Raw genomic sequence first — 20,279 nt, forward strand, 5'->3', positions numbered from 1 at the left:
GATAGATTTAAATGCAAATATCAGTAGCTACATTAAGTGAAATGAACTAAAATACTGCAAGAATTATCAGACTGGATTTTTTTCTTAAAGCCAACTATAAACTCGTTAAAAGAGACAGACTTAAATATGAAGACATAGAAAGGTCGACAGTAAAAGGTAAGAAAAAGATATACAATGGAAACACCTACTGAAAGAAAACTGCTATAACTACACTCACTATACTAATACCAGACAAAGTAAACTTTAAGGTGGAGTATTATTGTAGATAAAGAGGGACAAGTGGATCAATTCAACAGGAAGATAAGAGTTTAAAATTTGTATGCACCTAATAACATAACATTAAAATACATTAAGTAAAAACTGAAAGAACTAAGAGGAGAAATAGACAAATCCACAATTATTGTGGGAGATTTTAACACAACTTCCTCTGCATATTAGTTTGCTAGGGTTAACATAACAAAGTACCACAGACTGGATGTCTTAAACAACAGAAATATATTGTCAGAGTTTCGGAAGCTAGAAGTCTGAAATCACGGTGTCTGTAAAGTTGGTTCCTCCTGAGGGCTGTGAGGGAGAATCAGTTCTGCGCCTCTCCCCAGCCCCTGGGGGTTTGCTGGCCATCTTTAGTGTTCCTCAGCTTCTGCTGCAACCCCCTGATCTCTGCCATCATCTTCACCTGGTGTTCTCCCCAGGTGTGTCTGTGTCCGGATTTTTCTCTTTTATAAGGACACTAGTCATATTGGAATAGTGGTCTGCCCTTCTCCGGCTTGACCTTAGCTCAAATCATTATATCTGCAATAAATATATTTGCAAATAAGACCACATTCTGAGGTACTAGGGGTTAAGATGTAACATATGAATTTTGGGGAGGGGGCAAAATTCAACCCTTAACACTTAGAAAGTAATGGGACTAGAAGACAAAAATTATGAATGGCTTAACAGATTCTAACAGTACAGTTAGCAAACTTGACCAAACTGACATATATAGAACATGCACCCAACAATGGCAAAATACACATTTTTTTCTCAAGAGTACATGGAAAATTAGCACAAATAGACTATATGTGAGGGCATAGAGCAAGTTCTAATAAATTGCAGTGGATTGAAGTAATACAGAGATATTCTCTAATCACTGTTGACTGAATTAGAAATCAGTAACAAAAGGGTAAACAGAAAATTCCCAAGTGTCTGAACATTACGAGGTACTTTTATTTTCTGATTTTTAAAAACATTTTTATGGAAAATTTCAAACATATAAAAAGGAGGCAGAAAAGTATACTGAACTCCCATGAGTTCACCATCCAGCTTTAAAGGGGATGAACTCTTGGCCAGTTATATCTCATCTATACTCTCACCTACACCTACTTTCTCCTTCTGTATTATTTTAAAGTAAGTCCCAAACATCATCACATTTTATCTGAAGCAAAACACTTATATATTCCATGAGTCAAAAGGTAAATCACAATGAAAATCAGAAAATATTTTTAATTGAATGATAATAAAGATATATCACAGCTATAGGATTTCTGGTTCCAGCCAAGATGGTTTAGCCCCATTCGTTATTGGTCCTCACTCTTATAACTGAAAAGCCTGGGCATGATACAAACAAAAGAAGACTGAAAGATGAAGACAGCAAGCTGGCTAGGGACGTCGGGACTTGAGGAATGACATGGCTATGTGTTCCGCAGGTTTTCTTTTCAACTCCCCCACGTCCAGGATGAGGTGCTGGGGGAGTGTGTAACATGCAACCATCAGTAAGCACAGACAAAAAGGCACTAGGAAACCTGTTTCCGATCATCAAAGGGCCAGGGAAAGGGTGACCTAGCAGAATAGAAAACTGTTTTGATAATATCCACCCTACTCTAGTCAAACACAAAAGGAAAAACCATTCTCCCCTTATGGTGTTAGCAGAGCCAAGTGGGGAGCTAGACTTCTAGCCTCAGCACCAGCAGGGCGAAAAACCATTCTCCCCTTATGGTGTTAGCAGAGCCAAGTGGGGAGCTAGACTTCTAGCCTCCTCAGCACCAGCAGGGTGGGGTGTGTTGGCCTCCACATCACCCACAGGGGCTGTATCAGCAGAGCCAAACAGGCAGCTGACTTTTTTACCCCTCTTGGCAGCAAAGAGGTGAGGTGGAGCAGGTTGGCCCTGCACTTACCTCTCCCAGCTAGTGTGAGCTACTGTCAGCAGGACCAGTGGACAGCTGACCCTCTACTTCTACCCAGCAGCAGTGAAGCTGAGCCAGCACCCTACTTTCCCCTTGCTCCTCTCATGGACCCTCCCCCCACACACCAGTATCTGCAGGAAGCTGAGTCCACCCCCACCTGTCAATAGACACCAGTACCATGATGACACAGCTGTCAAAATTATCTGACAAGGATTTTAGACCATCGTCATGAAAAGGCTTCAACAAGCAATTGCATACATGCTTGAAACATGAAAAATTAGAAAGCGTCAGTAAAGAAATAGAAGAAATAAAAAAAAGAAACAAATAGAAGAGAGCATCAAATAAGGCAATGAAGAAAAAGCACCTGCATGATGTATGCTACATTCAAAGAGCTTAAAACCCCTTGTTTAATCTACATCAGAAACAAATAGAAGAGAGCATCAAATAAGGCAATGAAGAAAAAGCACCTGCATGATGTATGCTATATTCAAAGAGCTTAAAACCCCTTGTTTAATCTACATCAGAAAAAAAAAAATGGAAATTTTAGAACTGAAAAAAATACAGTAACTGAAATTTAAAAACTCACTGGATGGGCTCAATAGAATAAATATTACAGAAGAAAGAATCAGTGAACTTGACAGAATAATAGAACTCAGTCTGAACAACAGAGAGAAAATATACTGGATAGAAATGAACAGGAATGTGGAGCAATAACAAAAGATATAATAATATTTATATCATTGGAATCTCAGAAAGAGAAGAGAGTGTGGGTCTGAAAAAGTATTCAAAGAAGTAATGGTGTAAAGCTTCACAAATTTGGTATTCTGCATAAACCTACAGATTCAGGAATCTGAATAATCCTCAGACAGGTTAAACAAGACTGATTAAGAAAAAAATAGAGAAGGCACAGATTATAGATACTGAAAGCAGAGAGCGGCCTTATAACACCAAGGTCATGGGTCTGGGTCCCCGTACAGGCCAGCCACCTAAGGAAACAAATAGATGTCAAAAGCAAGGAAGGTTATACCACCGTAGATCCTAGAGACATTAAAAAGATAAACGGATATTACGAACACTTATTATGCAACTAAATTTGAAAACTAGATGCAATTGATAATTTCCTAGAAAAATGTCATTTACTGAAACTAACACCAGAACAAAGAGAAAATCCTAATAGTCTTATATCTATGATTTCATAGTCCTATATCTATTAAATAAATTAGTCCATAATTTAAAAACCTTCCACTTAAAAAACCTCTAAGTCCAGATGGCCCAGTTCGGTAGTTCTACAGTGTGGCTGAGAATTTGCATTTCTGACAAGTTCCCAAGTGATGTGGATACTGCCAGTCTACGTGCCACACTTTGAGAACCATTGTTATAGGATATTTTCCTGAAATCACAATTGTAAGGTCAAAAAGTATGAACATATTAGAGTTTGAAAATAACGTATTTGTGTCCTTTGTAATTTTTTATGATTTATTATTATTTATCTATAAGAGCTGTTTATATATTAAAGATATTAGCTCTTTGCCAAATACATCACAGATATTTTCCCCAGTGTGTCATTCTTGTTTCAAACTTATCTATAGATATTGTGTCTTCCAAAAATTGTTCATTTTTTGTGTAGTCCGGAGAGAGTAGAAGTTATAAACAAAGCAAGGTTAGCCATGAGTTTATGATCATCAAAGCTGGTAATAGGGACATGAGAATTCATTTTACTACACTTTGTATATGTTTGAATTTTTCATAATAAAAATGTTTCAAACATATTGGTTTATCAACATTAGAGTTTAAATTTGTTATCTAAAATATTTATTAGGTGTCTTGAAGTGTAAATAAAATGGTGTTATTTTATACTTTTACAGAGCCCTAGATATACTCATCACAAAATGTTGTATTGATTTCATGTTTTTTATTTTGTTTGAAGTGCTTGAAGCGCTTAACATGGAAAAAATGATGTCAGCCATTTCCTGCTGGATGGAAAACCCAAGACACTCTCTGGTATCGACAGACAGGGGAGGTGCTGAGGAGACTCCCATTTTAATCGTCGAAGGTTTTCTTCTCTTTAATTATAAGTAAGTATCCCCACTCCAATATTGACTCCAAATGAATGGGGAAAAAAACCTTGTGAATTAAATATGCTCTTTATTTTAGGCCCCTTGACACTATATGGAGCAGAAGCTATTTTCTGACCATTCCATATGATGAATGTAAAAGGAGAAGGAGGTAAATTTTGGAATCATCTTTGTGGATTGTAATTAAAAAGACAAAATTTTGGAAAAACGAGGAAAGCAATATTATTGAGCAACGGGTATAGGTAGTTTTTCAAACAAGAGAAGCCTTAACTCTTTTATACAGGGAGCAAAACCTTTTTCCATAAATGGACATGCTCATGGAGTAATGCACATTACTTTTCTAAGAAAAGGGCCTCCAGCAAGCTATTTGGATTATTTCTCCTAAATCTTCAAATGAAGAAATCAAATGTTGATTATGATTTTAAGTTAATGTACCTGTATTCTGCTACGGTTACAATTAGTTTAAAGTGTAATCCAACATATCAGTATCTCTACTGATATTTATTTACACTGATATTTGTCTGTTAATTCTTTTATGAAGCATTAGAGGGGAAAAAAGTAATTATGAATGATAGTCAGTGAATTACAAAGTTAACTTTAGGATCGGACGACCAAATCCATTTTATTGTCTTTCTAACTGCCATTGAATCTAAAACAAGTCATCCTAATCCTGTTTAGATTTCATCTCTGAGTGATTTTTCCATTATCCTGACCATCATTAATTTACTTTATCAATCGTGTATTTCTACCAACATAAAGTTTCCTCCGTGTTTTGATAGTACAAGGGTCTACGAGCCTCCAGACCCCCCAGGGTACTTCGACGGCCACGTGTGGCCCATGTACCTAAAGCACAGGCAAGAAATGGAGAGCATCACGTGGGAAGTTGGTAAGCGCCTCTTCTCCCTCCATGTGAGTCCTTCTACTTGTTGTTTTCCTCTAAGTACAGGAAAAAAAGGACCTGGGAAGCATTTTTCTCAGTGGCCCATGTACCTAAAGCACAGGCAAGAAATGGAGAGCATCACGTGGGAAGTTGGTAAGCACCTCTTCTCCCTCCATGTGAGTCCTTCTACTTGTTGTTTTCCTCTAAGTACAGGAAAAAAAGGACCTGGGAAGCATTTTTCTCGTGTAGAAGATACTTTAAGAGCTACTTTAAGCAGGAGCAGTCTGGGCTCCCCCTTGTCCACAACTGGTTCTTCTGGTTCCTGTTTCTCTATGGCTCCTGTCAATAGCTTGTCAACTTGAATGGTCATTTATTCAACTAGTACTGATCAAACGCTTTCCATGTGCAAGGTGCTGCCCTGGAGATAGCAAGGCAAGTAAGGCAGACCCAGTCCCTACTGTCACACAACAACATTCCGTCAGGGAAGAGATGTTAAAGACACTAGCTGTACCACCATGTCCTTTCCAGCTGTAGTAAGTGCTGCGACACAGAGCCTGGGGCGGCTGCCCAAGTCCCAGTGATCGGAGAATGCTTGCTTGAGGAAGCCACATTTAAACCAAACTCTAACAGGTTTAACTGGACAAAGGGAGGTGGGTTGGGGGGATGGAAGATCATCCCACACAGTGGGTTTGGCACAACAAAAAAGGGGCAGAAGGAACGAGCAGCCCCTGAAAGAAGGCTGGGATGGAGAAAGTTTTGTGTAGAGAAGAGCCAGGGAGAGAGTTGATGCTAATGATACAGGACTGCCCAGACGCTGCAAGGCCAAATGGCCAGGTAAGGACTTTGGTTATTATCCTACGAGAAGTGAGAAGCTCTGTGCAGAGAGGTTTTAAACAAGGACATGATCGATTCAAATCCTTGGTTCAGTAAGCTCCCTCTGGATGGGTGGCAGATGGATTTAGAGGGTATGATATTGGATGCTGACACTCAGTAGAACTGGGTGATTGAGTAGGTTTGGAGGGTGCGGGAGATTGAGGTGTTGAGGATGACCACAGGAACTGGCAGGTGTTATTTTGGAAAACAGGAAAAAGCGGGGGAGTTGCAGATCTGTAAGGGAGGAATGCAAGTCTGTTTTGCACTTAATGAGGCTGAGGTGCCTGAGAGACATAGTGTAGTGATTTTGAGGTAAGCATCTGGACCTGTCAACCTAAGCTAAGAACAGATTGGTGGAATTTAGAGCTCAAAGCAGAGAAATTGGCAGAAGGCTGTTGGATAAGGCAGAGGAATCAGAACTGATGTAAACTTTTCAGAATACAGGGGACTCGTCCATATTGTGAGAAGCCTGTTGGCCCTCAGGATATGTAGCTATGTCAGGGCCTGCAGAAGCACAAGGAGCTCATCCCCAGGACCGGAGCTGTGGTTCTTGCGACCCCACTTGCATCTTGGACCACTGGTTGCAGCAATGTCCTCTTACCATTCTTCTCTCCCTCTCCATCTAAAGTGCAAATCTAACCATGCTCCTGCCCTTTCTGAGTACCTTCAACTATCTCCAGCTCTTTGGGTAAAATACAGCCAGACATCAAGGCCTCTAAAGACTAAGGCACAGCCTTACTCTAAAATCTCATCTCTCATGCTGTTCTGCCTCCCAAGATTCTAACCATTCCAAACTGTGCATCTTTTTTTTACAGACAGAGTCCTCTTGTACCTCCCTACCTGTGCTGTTTTCTGACTAGAAGGTCCTTTCCTTTCTTTAACCTAGTTAATGTCTACTGTTTCTCCAAAACTGCTTATGCTAGATTTATTAAAAATATTTATGTCCTGGCCTGGAGAATTCTGACTCAGTACCTATGTGGCAGAGCCCAGACTGCTGCATGGTTTAAGAAACTTCACAGACAATACTGCTGCATAAGTAAGTTGGAGACTCCTCCTCCCTTAAGTCTTTTGGGGAGGCATCTCTTCAGTGCTTCTAAAATGCCATATGCACAATGCCACTTAACTTTTTACTTCTTCATTTTCGTTTTTATTGAAGTAATTTTCATAGCAGCCAATGTGGATTTCTCTGTAACAAAGCAAAATTTTGACCTGTCGTACCTAGCTGTGATCTATTTCTTTCTTTCTTTAATTGCTATGAATTTATTTTTAAGTTATGGTCTTGGGTTCCTTGCTTAAACCTATTGGCATTTGCAAGAGATGTCAGGTGCCAAAGTAAGCATACTGTATCAATAAACCTGTTAACACTTGAACTTCCCTCTTTCCCCCTTCTCAGTTTACCTAGATGGAACAAAATCTGAAGAGGACCTCTTTTCACAAGTGTATGAAGATCTAATACAAGAACTAGCAAAAAGTGTAAGTATTGTGCCATCAAAGTGGATGGTAGAGGAGGAACAGCCAGGAAAATAGTTCATTACGTATCCAAGAGTGACATACCAGAGTGCTAATGTAGGAGTGATTGTATTCATTCATTCACTGCTTTGAAGACAATTCAAATTCAGAGGTTTTGTTGGGTTTGGAGACTGTTTTTATTTGTCAGTTTTTTTAGGGGTGAAAATATTTACCCTTTGTTACATCTTTTATTGATATTTTATGTTATTTGGTATAAAATATTTTGTGGATTGCTATTATTACAATGGGACTGAAATTATCCTTTTGGCAGAGAAAAAATTTAAATGCTATTTTTTTAGGGGTGAAAATATTTACCCTTTGTTACATCTTTTATTGATATTTTATGTTATTTAGTATAAAATATTTTGTGGATTGCTATTATTACAGTGGGACTGAAATTATCCTTTTGGCAGAGAAAAAATTTAAATGCTAGTAATTTTGTTTTAATATGTCTAGAGCCCCCTTTCTCCTTTATTCCCTTAAACATTTCCCATGAGTTTCTATTTATTAAATACCTAAAAAATAAACACAATATTTAAAAAAATATTTATTGAGGATTTCTTTAAGGTTCTCATATTAGCACTTTTTGTAAGTGATGGGAATCCTCCTAAATCTGGCTTAAGCGAAAAGAAAGTAAGTACAGGGGTGGCAGTAGTTTCAGGCTCAGCTGAATTTTAAGGAGCTCCAGTAGGGTCCTCAGCTCTGCCTCAATTCTACTTTCTGCCTGGGCTTCTTTTGAAGTCATACTCTCTCCACTGACAGACACGATGTTTGTTGGAAGCACCCTCATCCTACATCCAACAGCCCCAGAATAAAAAGACAGTTTGCCTTTTTCAGGATTGCCCACTCGTTGATAAATGTTGAAGCCCAGTATTGAGTACAAGAAGTTTCATATGCTCTCATTACTTTTGCATATATTTAAAATTATTTATTTTAAACGTTTTTTTTTTTTAAAGTTTTCCATCTTAGCTGAAAAATCCCAGGGAAGATTTTGATTGGCCCTTCTTGGGTCACATGACTGCTAAACAGATCACTACGGCCAGGGAGATAGCATATGCTGATTGGCCATGACTGAATCATATACCCTATCTTGTAATTGAATACTCCACTGAAGACCTGATTTTTAAAATTTTCCAAAGGGAAATCGGGGCAGGAGGTAGAATCAAGACAGAAGAAGAAGGATGAAAAAGTGTATTGGGAGGACAAAGCTATAGATTTAATTGCTGTTATATTTGAGCTATTTTGAGTAAAAATATTTCCATGGCCAACACAGGCAAAATGTAATCATAACCTGGCTCAAGAGAAGACAGTATGAACACTACAGCAGTGAAGAATATTATATGATTTTGGGGGGAGAGAAACAACTGCCCTAGTCCGAATGCTATCATCTCACAATAAGGATTAGATTTACTATGTCTTCAATAAATTACTCTCTAACTAGGGCACTGAGCCCAAGTAGGCAGCCTATTGATCCTACACATTCCTAATTTTAAGATCAGCCCTTTATGTAGGCATGAACCTATTTGAAGAAATTTCAAGACCATTTTAAAATTTATTTTTGCAAGTAGAATTTATAATCCTTGCCAGCTGTGTCCACCAACCCACCATCTGTTACTCTGATGAGAGACAGGCCTCCCACAATAAAGCTCAGAACACCAACATAAGTGTATACAGAGACTGTAGGGTGATGGGAGGGGCTCAGCCTTCATAAATGATAGCACCTGAGCCAGAGCCATTTCTCTGCGAGTTCTTGGCTCCTCTTTCCAGCCCTAGTCAGATGCTTCCAGGGATGCTTCAGATGCGGGACACCTGTACCTCTCCATCTTCTCAATAATGGCCAATGCTCAGGTCTAATTCTCCTTTAGAAGCCAAGTCATACACTGGAGTTTGGTCTTACGATCTACCTGCTGATAAAGGTAGAAAGGAGGCTTGGTCATGTGGCTCAGGTAAATTGTGTCCAGTACATTCCAAATCTAGCCTTTACTGTCTGCTCCAACGCCTGAGTACAGCCTGTTTTGACAGGAGCTCACAATAAAGTGAATCTCCATGTGTATGACACCTCTCCTCTTTCCTTGCCTATATCCTAGAGGCAGGTAAGGAAGTATTCAACTATGCCACTTAAGGCTACCTTGCTTATGTTGTAGATATTGGATAAAGTTAAAAAAAAAAATAACAGAAACATTAGAACGGACATAATATCAAAAGCAGTCAGCTTTTCCTACCTCCAAAATTTGTTAGTTTTTCTCAGTTGCATAAATAAGTGACTGTTTTATTTATAGTAACCCACCACCTTTCCTATCTCTTTCATTCACAGTATCCCAGCAAAGTTGGTCTGGCGGGATCCTCAGCATAGGCTGGTTTAACCCTGAGTATGAATGAGACTGAGCTTGCTGGGGAGGCTGCTCAAATGTTTCAACTGGATACTCTTCACGTTTTTTCTCATAACATCTCATAAACTTGTTCAGCTAATTTTTCGTTCTAAGTATATAAAATCATAATTATGATAGTAATAATAATGAAAGGAAAACCACAATTGAATTTAATTATTAATGAAATAAAAACAAGGGAGAATAAGGACATAAAGTTTGTATATTTAATTCAATCCTTATTTAAATCCAAAGTTTGAGGCAAAATTTAATCATTACCTATTCTCACTATAACAGAGTAGTCTAGCCACCAGGAATGGTCAAACTCCCTTTGAAAATGTTTCTTTTTATCTTATTATAAAAGCATATTAATTATAAAAAATTTTTAATATAAAAGCAAAAGGGAGGAAATAATCACTTGTATCCCCACCAATTATCAATATTAACATTTTAATGAGTGCACCTCCAGTCTTTTTGCTGTTCACATCAGTCTCTCTTTTACAAGGCTTTGCAAGGACACTGTTTAATCAGCCATGCTTATTTCTATTTTTATTCTTACTTTTTATTTTTATTATTCTTTTGGCAGCTGGCCAGCATAGGGATAGAACCCTGGACGTTGGTGTTATCAGCACCACGTGCTAACTGACGGAACTAACCAGCCAGCCCTATTTCTATTTTTAAATTAGTGTTTAGTATTTACACAGCTTTATAGAGTTCGTTATGTAATGAAACTCTCTCTCCCAGTTAAGACTCCAGGCTGAGTTCTGTTTTGCACCCTGAAGTGAGATGTAAGACTTCACCTTGACATTTTAGTTCAGAAGAGAGATGTCAAATGTCTGGTTCCAAATGAAAGGAATAAGAAATTGCAAAGTAAAAATTTAATTATCAGATGTTTGTATTTTTCTATGGGTATTTTTCTGCACTGAATTTAAAATATTATTTCTAGTTATAAAATAATAGCAGTATAATTATCTAGTATAATAGTCCAAATTAACATAAGATCATTTAACCATTTCCTAATTGTTGGATATTTAGTGTTGTCACAGGTGTTTCACATTGATAAATAATGTGCTGTAAAAATATCTTTATGTATTATGGTTTTCTTCTTTTTGAATTATATCCCTGGGGTAAATTCTCAGAAGTGGCACTTGCTTGGCCAAAGAGTATAATTATTTTTACATTTTACATATATTAAAGATACAATACTACACTAAAAAATGTGTGTTCTCCAACACCAGCTGTGTAAGAAGAATATTGTAGGTTTATCATTGAATTTCTAAGCCAAATCAAGTATTCAGCTAGGCTTCCTTCTTTGAAGAAAAAAGATTTCAAGTGTTATTATACTTCTTTTTCCACATCAAGGATAATACTCCAAAATAAGAATTATACCACAGCCAGCCATACTTTGTGATATTCTTCTAGTCCTCAAACTATTTCATTCCCTGAAGTCAAGGATTATTATATCAATTGCAAATGATACTGGATATCTGATATCTTATAATATGCTTAAAATGTAATGCAAGGATTAAAAGAATGGACTTGGACTCAATCTAGTTCTTTACAGGAGACCAGCATTTTTGGCTCCAGAATCCCTGTTATCTTAACATCCTTAGATTTACAGTCGTTGTTGTGAATATTTAATAAAATGAGAATTGAAATTCTTCATTAATTTCTTTTTATATTTATTTCCAAGGTTGGCAAGTAACAACATAAAGATGGAATGCAGCAAATCCTTCCTGGGGTGAATTGAGAAATTCAAAGGAATATATTTAAGAGCCTTAATCAAGATACAATATGTACTGTATGGTACAATGACAGCTGCTGTTTTGCGTGTTTATTTTTTTTTATCATACGTGGTTTTCCCAACATGTGGAACAGTAAATATCCATGCCAATGGACAGAATCTGCCTTAAGGAGTTGCTCTGACTACAGAGAATGCATAGATACAGCGTAGCTCACGAACAGTAAGTCAATTCCTCTGTCCCAATGACTGTCAAACTTTTTTGACTGGAACCCAGAGTAAGAAATAAGTATTACATCACAATCCAATATATATAAAATCCATTGTTTATGTGTTTGTGTACGTGTGTGTATGTGTGGATGTAGGTGTGTGTCTATGCATGGATGTGTATGCACACACACATCAAGTATCACAAGACATTGATCTTACGTACTGTGACCTTTTTTAAGTTTTAATTTTTTAATATTGATTATAACCCACAGTTTGGAAAATGCTGCTGTGTACCATCCCATACCAACACTTACCACCTGCAAATAATAGCATTACTGGGAGTAGTAGTCACATTGAATAAATCAACAATTTGCTGCAGTATCTGAGGTTTTGGAAAATGCTGCTGTGTACCATCCCATACCAACACTTACCACCTGCAAATAATAGCATTATTGGGAGTAGTAGTCACATTGAATAAATCAACAATTTGCTGCAGTATCTGAGGTTTTTTTTTTTTATGTTTTGTTTGTTACTGTGTTTTTTAGCATGTCAAATACCTATATGTTATGTTGAGACTATTACAAACAGGGGTTTTTTCCTGTGTTTTATTTATTTTTGTCAACCAGTTGTCTAAAACCACAAAAATAAGAAGTTACTTCAATCATATGGAATTCAGGGGACTTTTTCTTTGAGAAACACAGTCAGGGGATCTAATTGTGTGATTTCTTGACGCCTCTTTCAGTGCTGGAATTTAAATTATGTACCAATCAACAACAAACAGATTGCCCACAACTGTCTCACTTGTTGTAAATATAAAACATATTGTTTCATTAACTTTAACCATTCTCTACAGACTCATTCACTCACCTCCCATTGTTTCATTTTTTCCAACTAGCTTGCACTCAGTAATGATTAGGGGTGTTGTTTGGGTCCCACACAGTACAAAAAATACAAAACAAAAACAAAATCTAGGGTCAAATTACAGTTTATCCACTTAGTAGCTATATGATTTCAATCAAGCTATTTTAAATCTTGATTTTGTCTTTTTAAGGTGGAGATATCAACAGCACTTGGTATGATGTAGGGTGGGATAAAGATAAAGTTCGAAATTCTTAGTGTGGCCAAGGCTTTCTCTGACCTAACTTCTTTGTATCTCTCTACTCTCATTTCTCATCAGAACTGCGTCATATAGTCACTTCTCACCATAAGGGAGGCTGGGAAGAGGTCAGACCAATCATGACTCATTGCCTTGGGATACTGCCACACAGTAAAGTCAAGGGTCTTCTAGCAAGGAAGGGGGAGGAAAAAGGAAAGCCACTGAAAGTATCTCCCACAGCCTTTTTCTGCACATGCTCCCAGGCCTTGATTTTATCCAGCAGTGGGAGATATTTTGTTCTTTAAGATAAAAATATAATATAGATATGATTATTAAACTTCTAAGAATTTCTGAAATGTCCTCTTCTCCCCTAGAGAAGAATGGCCCTGCTGATTAAGAATCATTACACTTGACTTTTCTCCCCATTTCAGCATCTGAAAATAGGTCAGAGAAAGTCCATTTCTCTTGCAAAAACAAAAATAGAAACAAAAACCTGAGCAACAGACATTTGAAATGGAAACATGCACATAATTTGTGGAAGAAGTATTACTATTATCAGTGAGAAATAAATCTGGAATTTGAAATAAAGAATACCACAACTTCATTTCTGTATGTGCTGTTTCACATTACAGTTACTCTTTATCAAAGCAGTTAATGGTGATATTGTGTCTATTTAGAAAGAAACAATATATATTTGGCAAGGAGCAAATCTGCTTAAGTCTTCACTTTCTGTGAATAAATAATCTCAATCCCTTTAGGATGAATTTGCTAAAGAAAGGCCTCATTGTGCTTAGTATTAAAGATGGGAGGAGGTTTAAGAGACAAACTATTATATTAAAGATTGAGGTTCAAGTACACAAACTGTTACACTAAAGGACGAGATTCAAGCCCAGCAGGCTTGCAATATTACATAGAATCATAAACTTGTTGGAGCAGTATCTGCTGGTCCAATGCTCTGTATCTCAGTATGAAAACTGAAAACAGAGCTGGTGACCTATCCAACAACCATGCAGCTAGCTAGTGGCTGGACTGGGGGTAGGTCACAATCCTGACACCACAAAAACATGCATACATACATGTTTCATTTTAGATCAAAGAATGGCAGGAAAATAGCCCATTAGAATATATCATCTCTTCCTCTCTCCCTTGAAAGGAGCAAATTGAGGAGCTTGGAAAGGCAAGATCTGTGTCAGGGGAAAATGAAGTTTTCTGTTCTGGACTTTTGGAGCCTACCTAACCAAGGAGGCAAGCCAACTCATGAGGTTATCTGTGGGAGAAGAAGCAGTGGGGAGCTCCTGGAAGCTCCATGCCACTGCCTGGCTGTGCTGACCATAGGTTTGTAGCTCTAGGTGTGCTTTCAGGGAGCGCCGCCGCACTTCCCAAGTGGCGCACTTATCCAGTGCGCCACCGGGCCGGCCCCTCTAGGTGTGCTTTCAAGCCACTGCCTGGCTGTGCTGACCATAGGTTTGTAGCTCTAGGTGTGCTTTCAGTACTTCATCAATGGCGGGGAGTTAGGAAGAAGCAGGAATATGGAAAAGGCATTACTTTCCACTTGGTGCACAGCCAGAAATAGATGAAAATTGCAGTAGCAGCTTTTGGGCCCTAATCAGGGAAGCATGATCTGAGGGTGAGAGAACACCAAAAGCAAAGTTTCTTACCAAAGTGAGAATATCTAATGCATCCATGCCCATGAGTCCAGAAATGTCATCAATGCAAAAGTAGAGACATAATAATATGCTCCACTTCCAGATCCTAGAGAAGTTAAGTTGTCTTCTTCAAGATGAAAGATTGAGAATAAAGCTCATACAAAGAAATCCCCTATTGACTCTTCCTTTCAATCTTGCACAAGGAAGTTCCTGGAACTTCCTGCTTATAGCAATGGTTCCCAAACCTTAGCATGTATCAGAATCACTTGGAGGACTTGTTAAAACATTAATTACTATTCCTAAAACCCAGAGTTTCTGATTCAGTACATTTGAGGTAAGTCCCTAGAATCTGCATTTCTAACACGTTCCTAGGTGATACTGATATTTGTGAACCAGGGGCCACACTTTCAGAATTACTGCTCCATAGTTCACAAATACCAGATTGCAGACCAAGAAGGGCCCACACTGTACTGTTATTTGGATTACACAAGCCTGAAATTATCATTATTATCAGCCTCCAAAGATATTGCAGAATCACTCTTGTGTCCGTTACTGATTTTATTGACTTTTAGTTCCAAATTCTCCCTTTTTGCTGCATCTTTGAAAATGAATCTGGGCCCTTTAAATATTTTCCTTTTGCCAAATGGCATGACGTTATACTTTGTCAGTAGATGGCGCTGGAGAACCTTGGAGGAAGAGAGTTTCTGGTTTTTGGTTCCTGTGCACTTGCTTGCCAGGTGCCTGCAGCATGACTTCTCCAGGTTTCAGCTCCTGTAGTGTGGGTCTGTAGTGGAGCTCCTCTAGAGAAACATCTCCCCATGAGCAGCTTTTCACTAGCACCCTAGAGAATGGATTTCCAGCAAATTTTGCCAGCTTGGCACCAGAGCTACTTCTATTCAGTGAGCCAAGGCAGTGCCCTCTTCAAGAAGGTCTAGCTGTCCTTACTGCTTTTTCTTTCTTAAAAAAAAAAAACAAACAAAAACAAACAATTCCCATCTCTTATTTCTGGGATACCATGCATATACCATTTGCCCATAGAATACATTTTGGCTATCGAAAGTGTCACAGACTGAAATCCTGAGATTTTACCTTACCATACCTTTTTCTACATCAGACATCCAATGGATTTCCTAAGGATATCTTGGGAACTGTCAATTTGGTAGTACAGTTTCTCAGGCAGAAAGAGAGGCTTGGTTTTTTTAGTTTAGAAAATTTCAGGATAATTTTTCAATATGACTTGTATTTTTTTTTTTAACTTGTAAAGAACAGAGGTTTATTTGCTTAAGATTCTAGGAGAGCTGCATCCGGTGTAAGCCTCAGGCTGCTTCTACTTGTAGCGGAAAGTGGCAGGCATCCAGAGGGTAGAAGCAGACCACACGGCAGGAGGAAGGAAGAGAGAGCATGACTGTATTTTTAAATGTGACCTTCCGTCCACTAGTCTGAAGGTTATACGTTAGGACTTTCTTAAAACCTCAGAGTGACCATGATGAAATAATCCAACAAGAAAGTAATTTCCAACAGTGCTGCTGCTGCTGCTGTAATGTTCTTTAAAGACTTGGGGTCTAGTACTGTGTTTATTTTATTCTATGAGCATTTGGACTTCTACCTAGTGACCTGTAAATTTATAATAATAACTATCCTTTATTGAGCACCTACCATGTGCTATGTATGGTGTCAAGTGCTGTTAAAATTTTTTTCTAAAACTTGAAAATGGGCTAAAGGAGTTCCTGCATATCGCTTCAGGGTTATCTGAGCATTGTCTAGCCAACTCACCCAAGATTATCCCATTCTCTAGGAATGCGTACCTTTGTTTGACTTAGTATATTATTTTGATTTGGACATTTTAAATCTCATAAAGGTAGATGTTAACTTGTAGAAACTGATAGGGTTTCTCAACCTCAGCACTATTATCATTTGGGGCTAGATAATACTTTTGTGCATGGCTAGATGCCACTAGATATCAGTAGCACCCCCTTCCCCAGTTGTGACAACTGAAAACGTCTTCAGATGATACCAAATGTCCCCTGGAGGGCAAAATCACCCACGCTTGAGAACAACTGCTGTTCATGAGACAAATTAAATTTATCTAGTAGAGATAGTACACATGTAAGTAATTTTCTGGTAGAAATGATAACCCTAAAAATCACAATTTTGCTGCTCTATACATTAACTAGTTTTGTATCAAATTAAAGCTCTTATTCAAGCACTTTTCTTTCAGCCACCACAAATATTTTGCTGTTTCCAATTCTCTTTGAACCAGCTTTACCATCTTGCTAGATCCCTCATTAACACATTAATAATTATTTGAGACATGTTCACTTCATATTTGTATGACAGTCATATTTTTAACTTTTTGAAAAGTATATATTGACAATACTTTACATAATTTTATGTAATCCTTATAACAACCATGTAAATATGAAGTTTTCAAAGGTAATATAACTACCCACGGTCATACTGTTTACATGTGTTGGAGCCAGGCTTTGAACCCAGGTCTTTATAGCCCACATAGTGAGCTCTTAACCACCCGGCTAGACTGAATTATGAGGCTAGTCCTAAACTCTATGACCAACTTGCTACGGTTGCTGCACTTAGCTTGCAGTCACTTACGTATATATTGACAATACTTTACATAATTTTATGTAATCCTTATAACAACCATGTAAATATGAGGTTTTCAAAGGTAATATAACTACCCACAGTCATACTGTCTACATGTGTTGGAGCCAGGCTTTGAACCCAGGTCTTTATAGCCCACATAGTGAGCTCTTAACCACCCTGCTAGACTGAATTCTGAGGCTAGTCCTAAACTCTATGACCAACTTGCTACGGTTGCTGCACTTAGCTTGCAGTCACTTATACCTCCACTGCTCTTGGCCACCCAATCTATCAAATACTATGAAGGGTCTTCATAGTTCAAAATCCAAGAACAATCAGAGAAGTCTTTTAACTTTAGGACATTCTGTGCTCACTGTATTATAATATCACAGAAGCTGCACTATGGGAGGCTGACAGAAGAGTATCTGCAATTTCTAGCTACTCAATTCAAGACACCGTGTTCAATACACTCTTTGAACTTATCTCCATGAGTGAGTAGCTGCTGTCTCTCTCCAGCCAAAAGATAGACCCAGCAGGAACTCTGTCACGACGTGCTTATCCTAATATTCACTTTTTTGTCCCTCTTCCTATTTTCCAGATGGGGGATGTGGTAATATAAGGCACAAAAGCATCAGTATTGATGATATTAGCACTTAAAGCTAATTTGTTTAGGTCTATGCTTATCTTCACGTCTTCTCTGTCTAGTTCAATAATACTAATCACAGTAGACAGGGTATAAGTGCTTATTGAATTCCCTAACTAAACAACCATTTGCCTAAATCTTGAAGTTCTGAAAAGGTAACCTAGTTATATTAAATACATATAATAATCAAAATAACTATCAATTATAAAGTGCTTATCATATACCGGCCACCATTCTAAGCTCCCTACATAAATTATCTCATTCAATATTCATAAAACTCTATTAGGAGATACTATTTTTTTCAGATGGGGAAACTGAAGCACAAAGATGTTAAGTAACTTGCCCAAGGTCATGCAAGTAATGGAAGAGCCAAATTCAAATTTAATTTCAGAGTTCATGCTCTTAACCATGTAGTCTACTGTATTATGGCAGACTCTAGTGTAATAACAGAAGTGATTGTCTGTCTTATTGACAGGAGTAGACTGAAAGGATCAAAGGAAAGAGACTTCAATGAGGATCTGACTGACTTAAGTATTCTGGAAACCAGGATGTGTGGAGCATGTAAGATGAGAGATCCTCTAGACCTCTATTTTGACATGGTTCTCATTGTCCTGCAGAGGTGGTGCAAGGATCAGAAAAGAAGTTCCCTTCTAAGTTCCCTTCTATGAGCTCCCTGACAATACTGGATTGATGACAGGTTGTCTAGCTGGTCTACAGCTGCTAGAAAGAGCAGATTTATTTTGTGGCCAAGTCGACATGTATATTATATGATTTCAGGTGTTATTATTATTATGCTGTTAGTAAACCACCAAACAACATGGAGAAGTAATCTCACTGTTGGAAACCTTGACTCAATTCACATTTAGACATATTTGTAAGTTATAAGAGTGATTAGAAAGTTTGAGTCATTAGTAATAGAGATGATATATACTGCCTAAAAATCATTTATTTCACCCAGATACATGTAGGAACTCAAAGTGCTTCCCATCTTTAAAGCCAGCTGTCCTACCACATCCATGAAAATTAGGTCAACCTTAAGAAGTATTAATCCACTTGATAACAAAGGAAAATGAAGCTCCAGGATGTTATTTGAGGCCACTCAAATAGTCAGTGTTAGAGCCAGACTTGTTTGGTTTATTTCAGTATAAATTGTGAACTAGGTCTCTTTTCCAATCCAGTATACTTTCTTCTGTCTCTTTTTCTCTTTCCAATAGGCTTGCATTAAGTCTGTGCTGAATTAAATGTGTCTCCCAGAAGTTCACGTATTGAAACTTAGTCTCCATTATAACAGTGTTAAGAGTGTGGGAAATCCTACTATGGTAATTGAAAGGTAGGCCTTTAAGGAGTGATTAGATTGTGAGGACTGTGCCCTCAGAAACGAATTAATCTATTGGTGGTTTAATGGGTGGTCATGGGTGTGGTTATGACAGCTTTATAAGGACAGTGAGTGAGAAGCTTAGCACTCTCGGCTCAGCCCGTTCTCACCATGTGACACCCTGCATTGCTGTGGAAAGTCACCACCCACACCAGATAGCCCTCACCAGATGTGTTTCCTGGACTTTGGACTTCCCAGCCTTCAAAACTGTAAAAAGTAAATTTCATTTCTTTATAAATTATACAGTTTCGGGTATTCTGTTATAAGCAACAGAAAACAGACTAATACAAGCTGTTACCATAAAAAAAAAAAAATCCGTTCTTAGGGAACAGTAAATCTGGGCCTGTACTTGCAGTGTCATCTGTCTTTGTGGGAGTCCTGTGCTTCCAGAAGAGGAGGAGGAAGTCAAGGACGGAGCATTGAGAGAAGTGACAGCAATGGCTGGTCATGCTGAAGAACGAAGCAGCCAAGTGGAAAGTGCACGGGATGGGCAGGTTTTCTTACCTCAGCCAAGTGGAAAGTCCCATCCACTTTCCACTTGGCTGGGTTCCCATTCCAACACTGGTGCCTGAGTGTGGGCATTTAACCCCTCCAAGCCTAAGGAAGCTAAGCTTCTCTCAAAACTGAAAATACTCATTTCTATCTCATGGTCTTTGATTAAAAAGGTTAATGCACATAAAGCATCCAGTCAAATGCCTGGCACCTGGTGGGTGTTTGCTATTATTAGCTGCACCTTTCAATCCCAACCCTCTTGACTCCATCCCACAAACCTAAGACTGTTCTTAAGATTAAATAATATGTTATGAAATCATTTGAGGAACTCTAAAGGGCTCTGCAAATATTAAAGGTGTTAAAGGGTTATTAGACAACATCTAAGCCTATTACCCATGGCTAGAAGTGAGTCACCCATAACCCGTAGGGTTTTTAAAATCATTATTCTTTCCCTTTCATGGCTTCCCTTGTACTCATTTTAATCATTTTCACCATATAAAAAATGCATGGGCATGGTGGAACATATGGCATATTTTCTCTAGGACCTAAAACTCTCGGGCCGGCCCGTGGCTCACTCGGGAGAGTGCGGTGCTGATAACACCAAGGCCAC

The 20,279-nt window shown here is 38.2% G+C and overlaps 1 protein-coding gene across 3 annotated transcripts in view; it reads left to right on the forward strand.

Annotated features, from left to right (window-relative positions):
- NMRK1 (nicotinamide riboside kinase 1) overlaps window positions 1-12,200 on the forward strand; it is a 31,747-nt gene extending 19,547 nt beyond the window's left edge. For all 3 annotated transcript variants that reach the window (XM_008579471.1, XM_008579469.1, XM_008579470.1), the window contains exons 4-8: window positions 4,093-4,240; window positions 4,320-4,391; window positions 5,020-5,126; window positions 7,387-7,466; window positions 11,562-12,200. In XM_008579471.1, coding sequence (XP_008577693.1) covers window positions 4,093-4,240; window positions 4,320-4,391; window positions 5,020-5,126; window positions 7,387-7,466; window positions 11,562-11,573 — 419 coding nt within the window. In that variant the 3' untranslated portion in view covers window positions 11,574-12,200. The remainder of the gene's footprint in view (window positions 1-4,092; window positions 4,241-4,319; window positions 4,392-5,019; window positions 5,127-7,386; window positions 7,467-11,561) is intronic.
- The last annotated feature ends 8,079 nt before the right edge of the window (window positions 12,201-20,279 follow it).

This window comes from Galeopterus variegatus, unplaced genomic scaffold (assembly GCF_000696425.1).
Source record: "Galeopterus variegatus unplaced genomic scaffold, G_variegatus-3.0.2 Scaffold1891, whole genome shotgun sequence".
Classification (NCBI taxonomy): domain Eukaryota; kingdom Metazoa; phylum Chordata; class Mammalia; order Dermoptera; family Cynocephalidae; genus Galeopterus; species Galeopterus variegatus.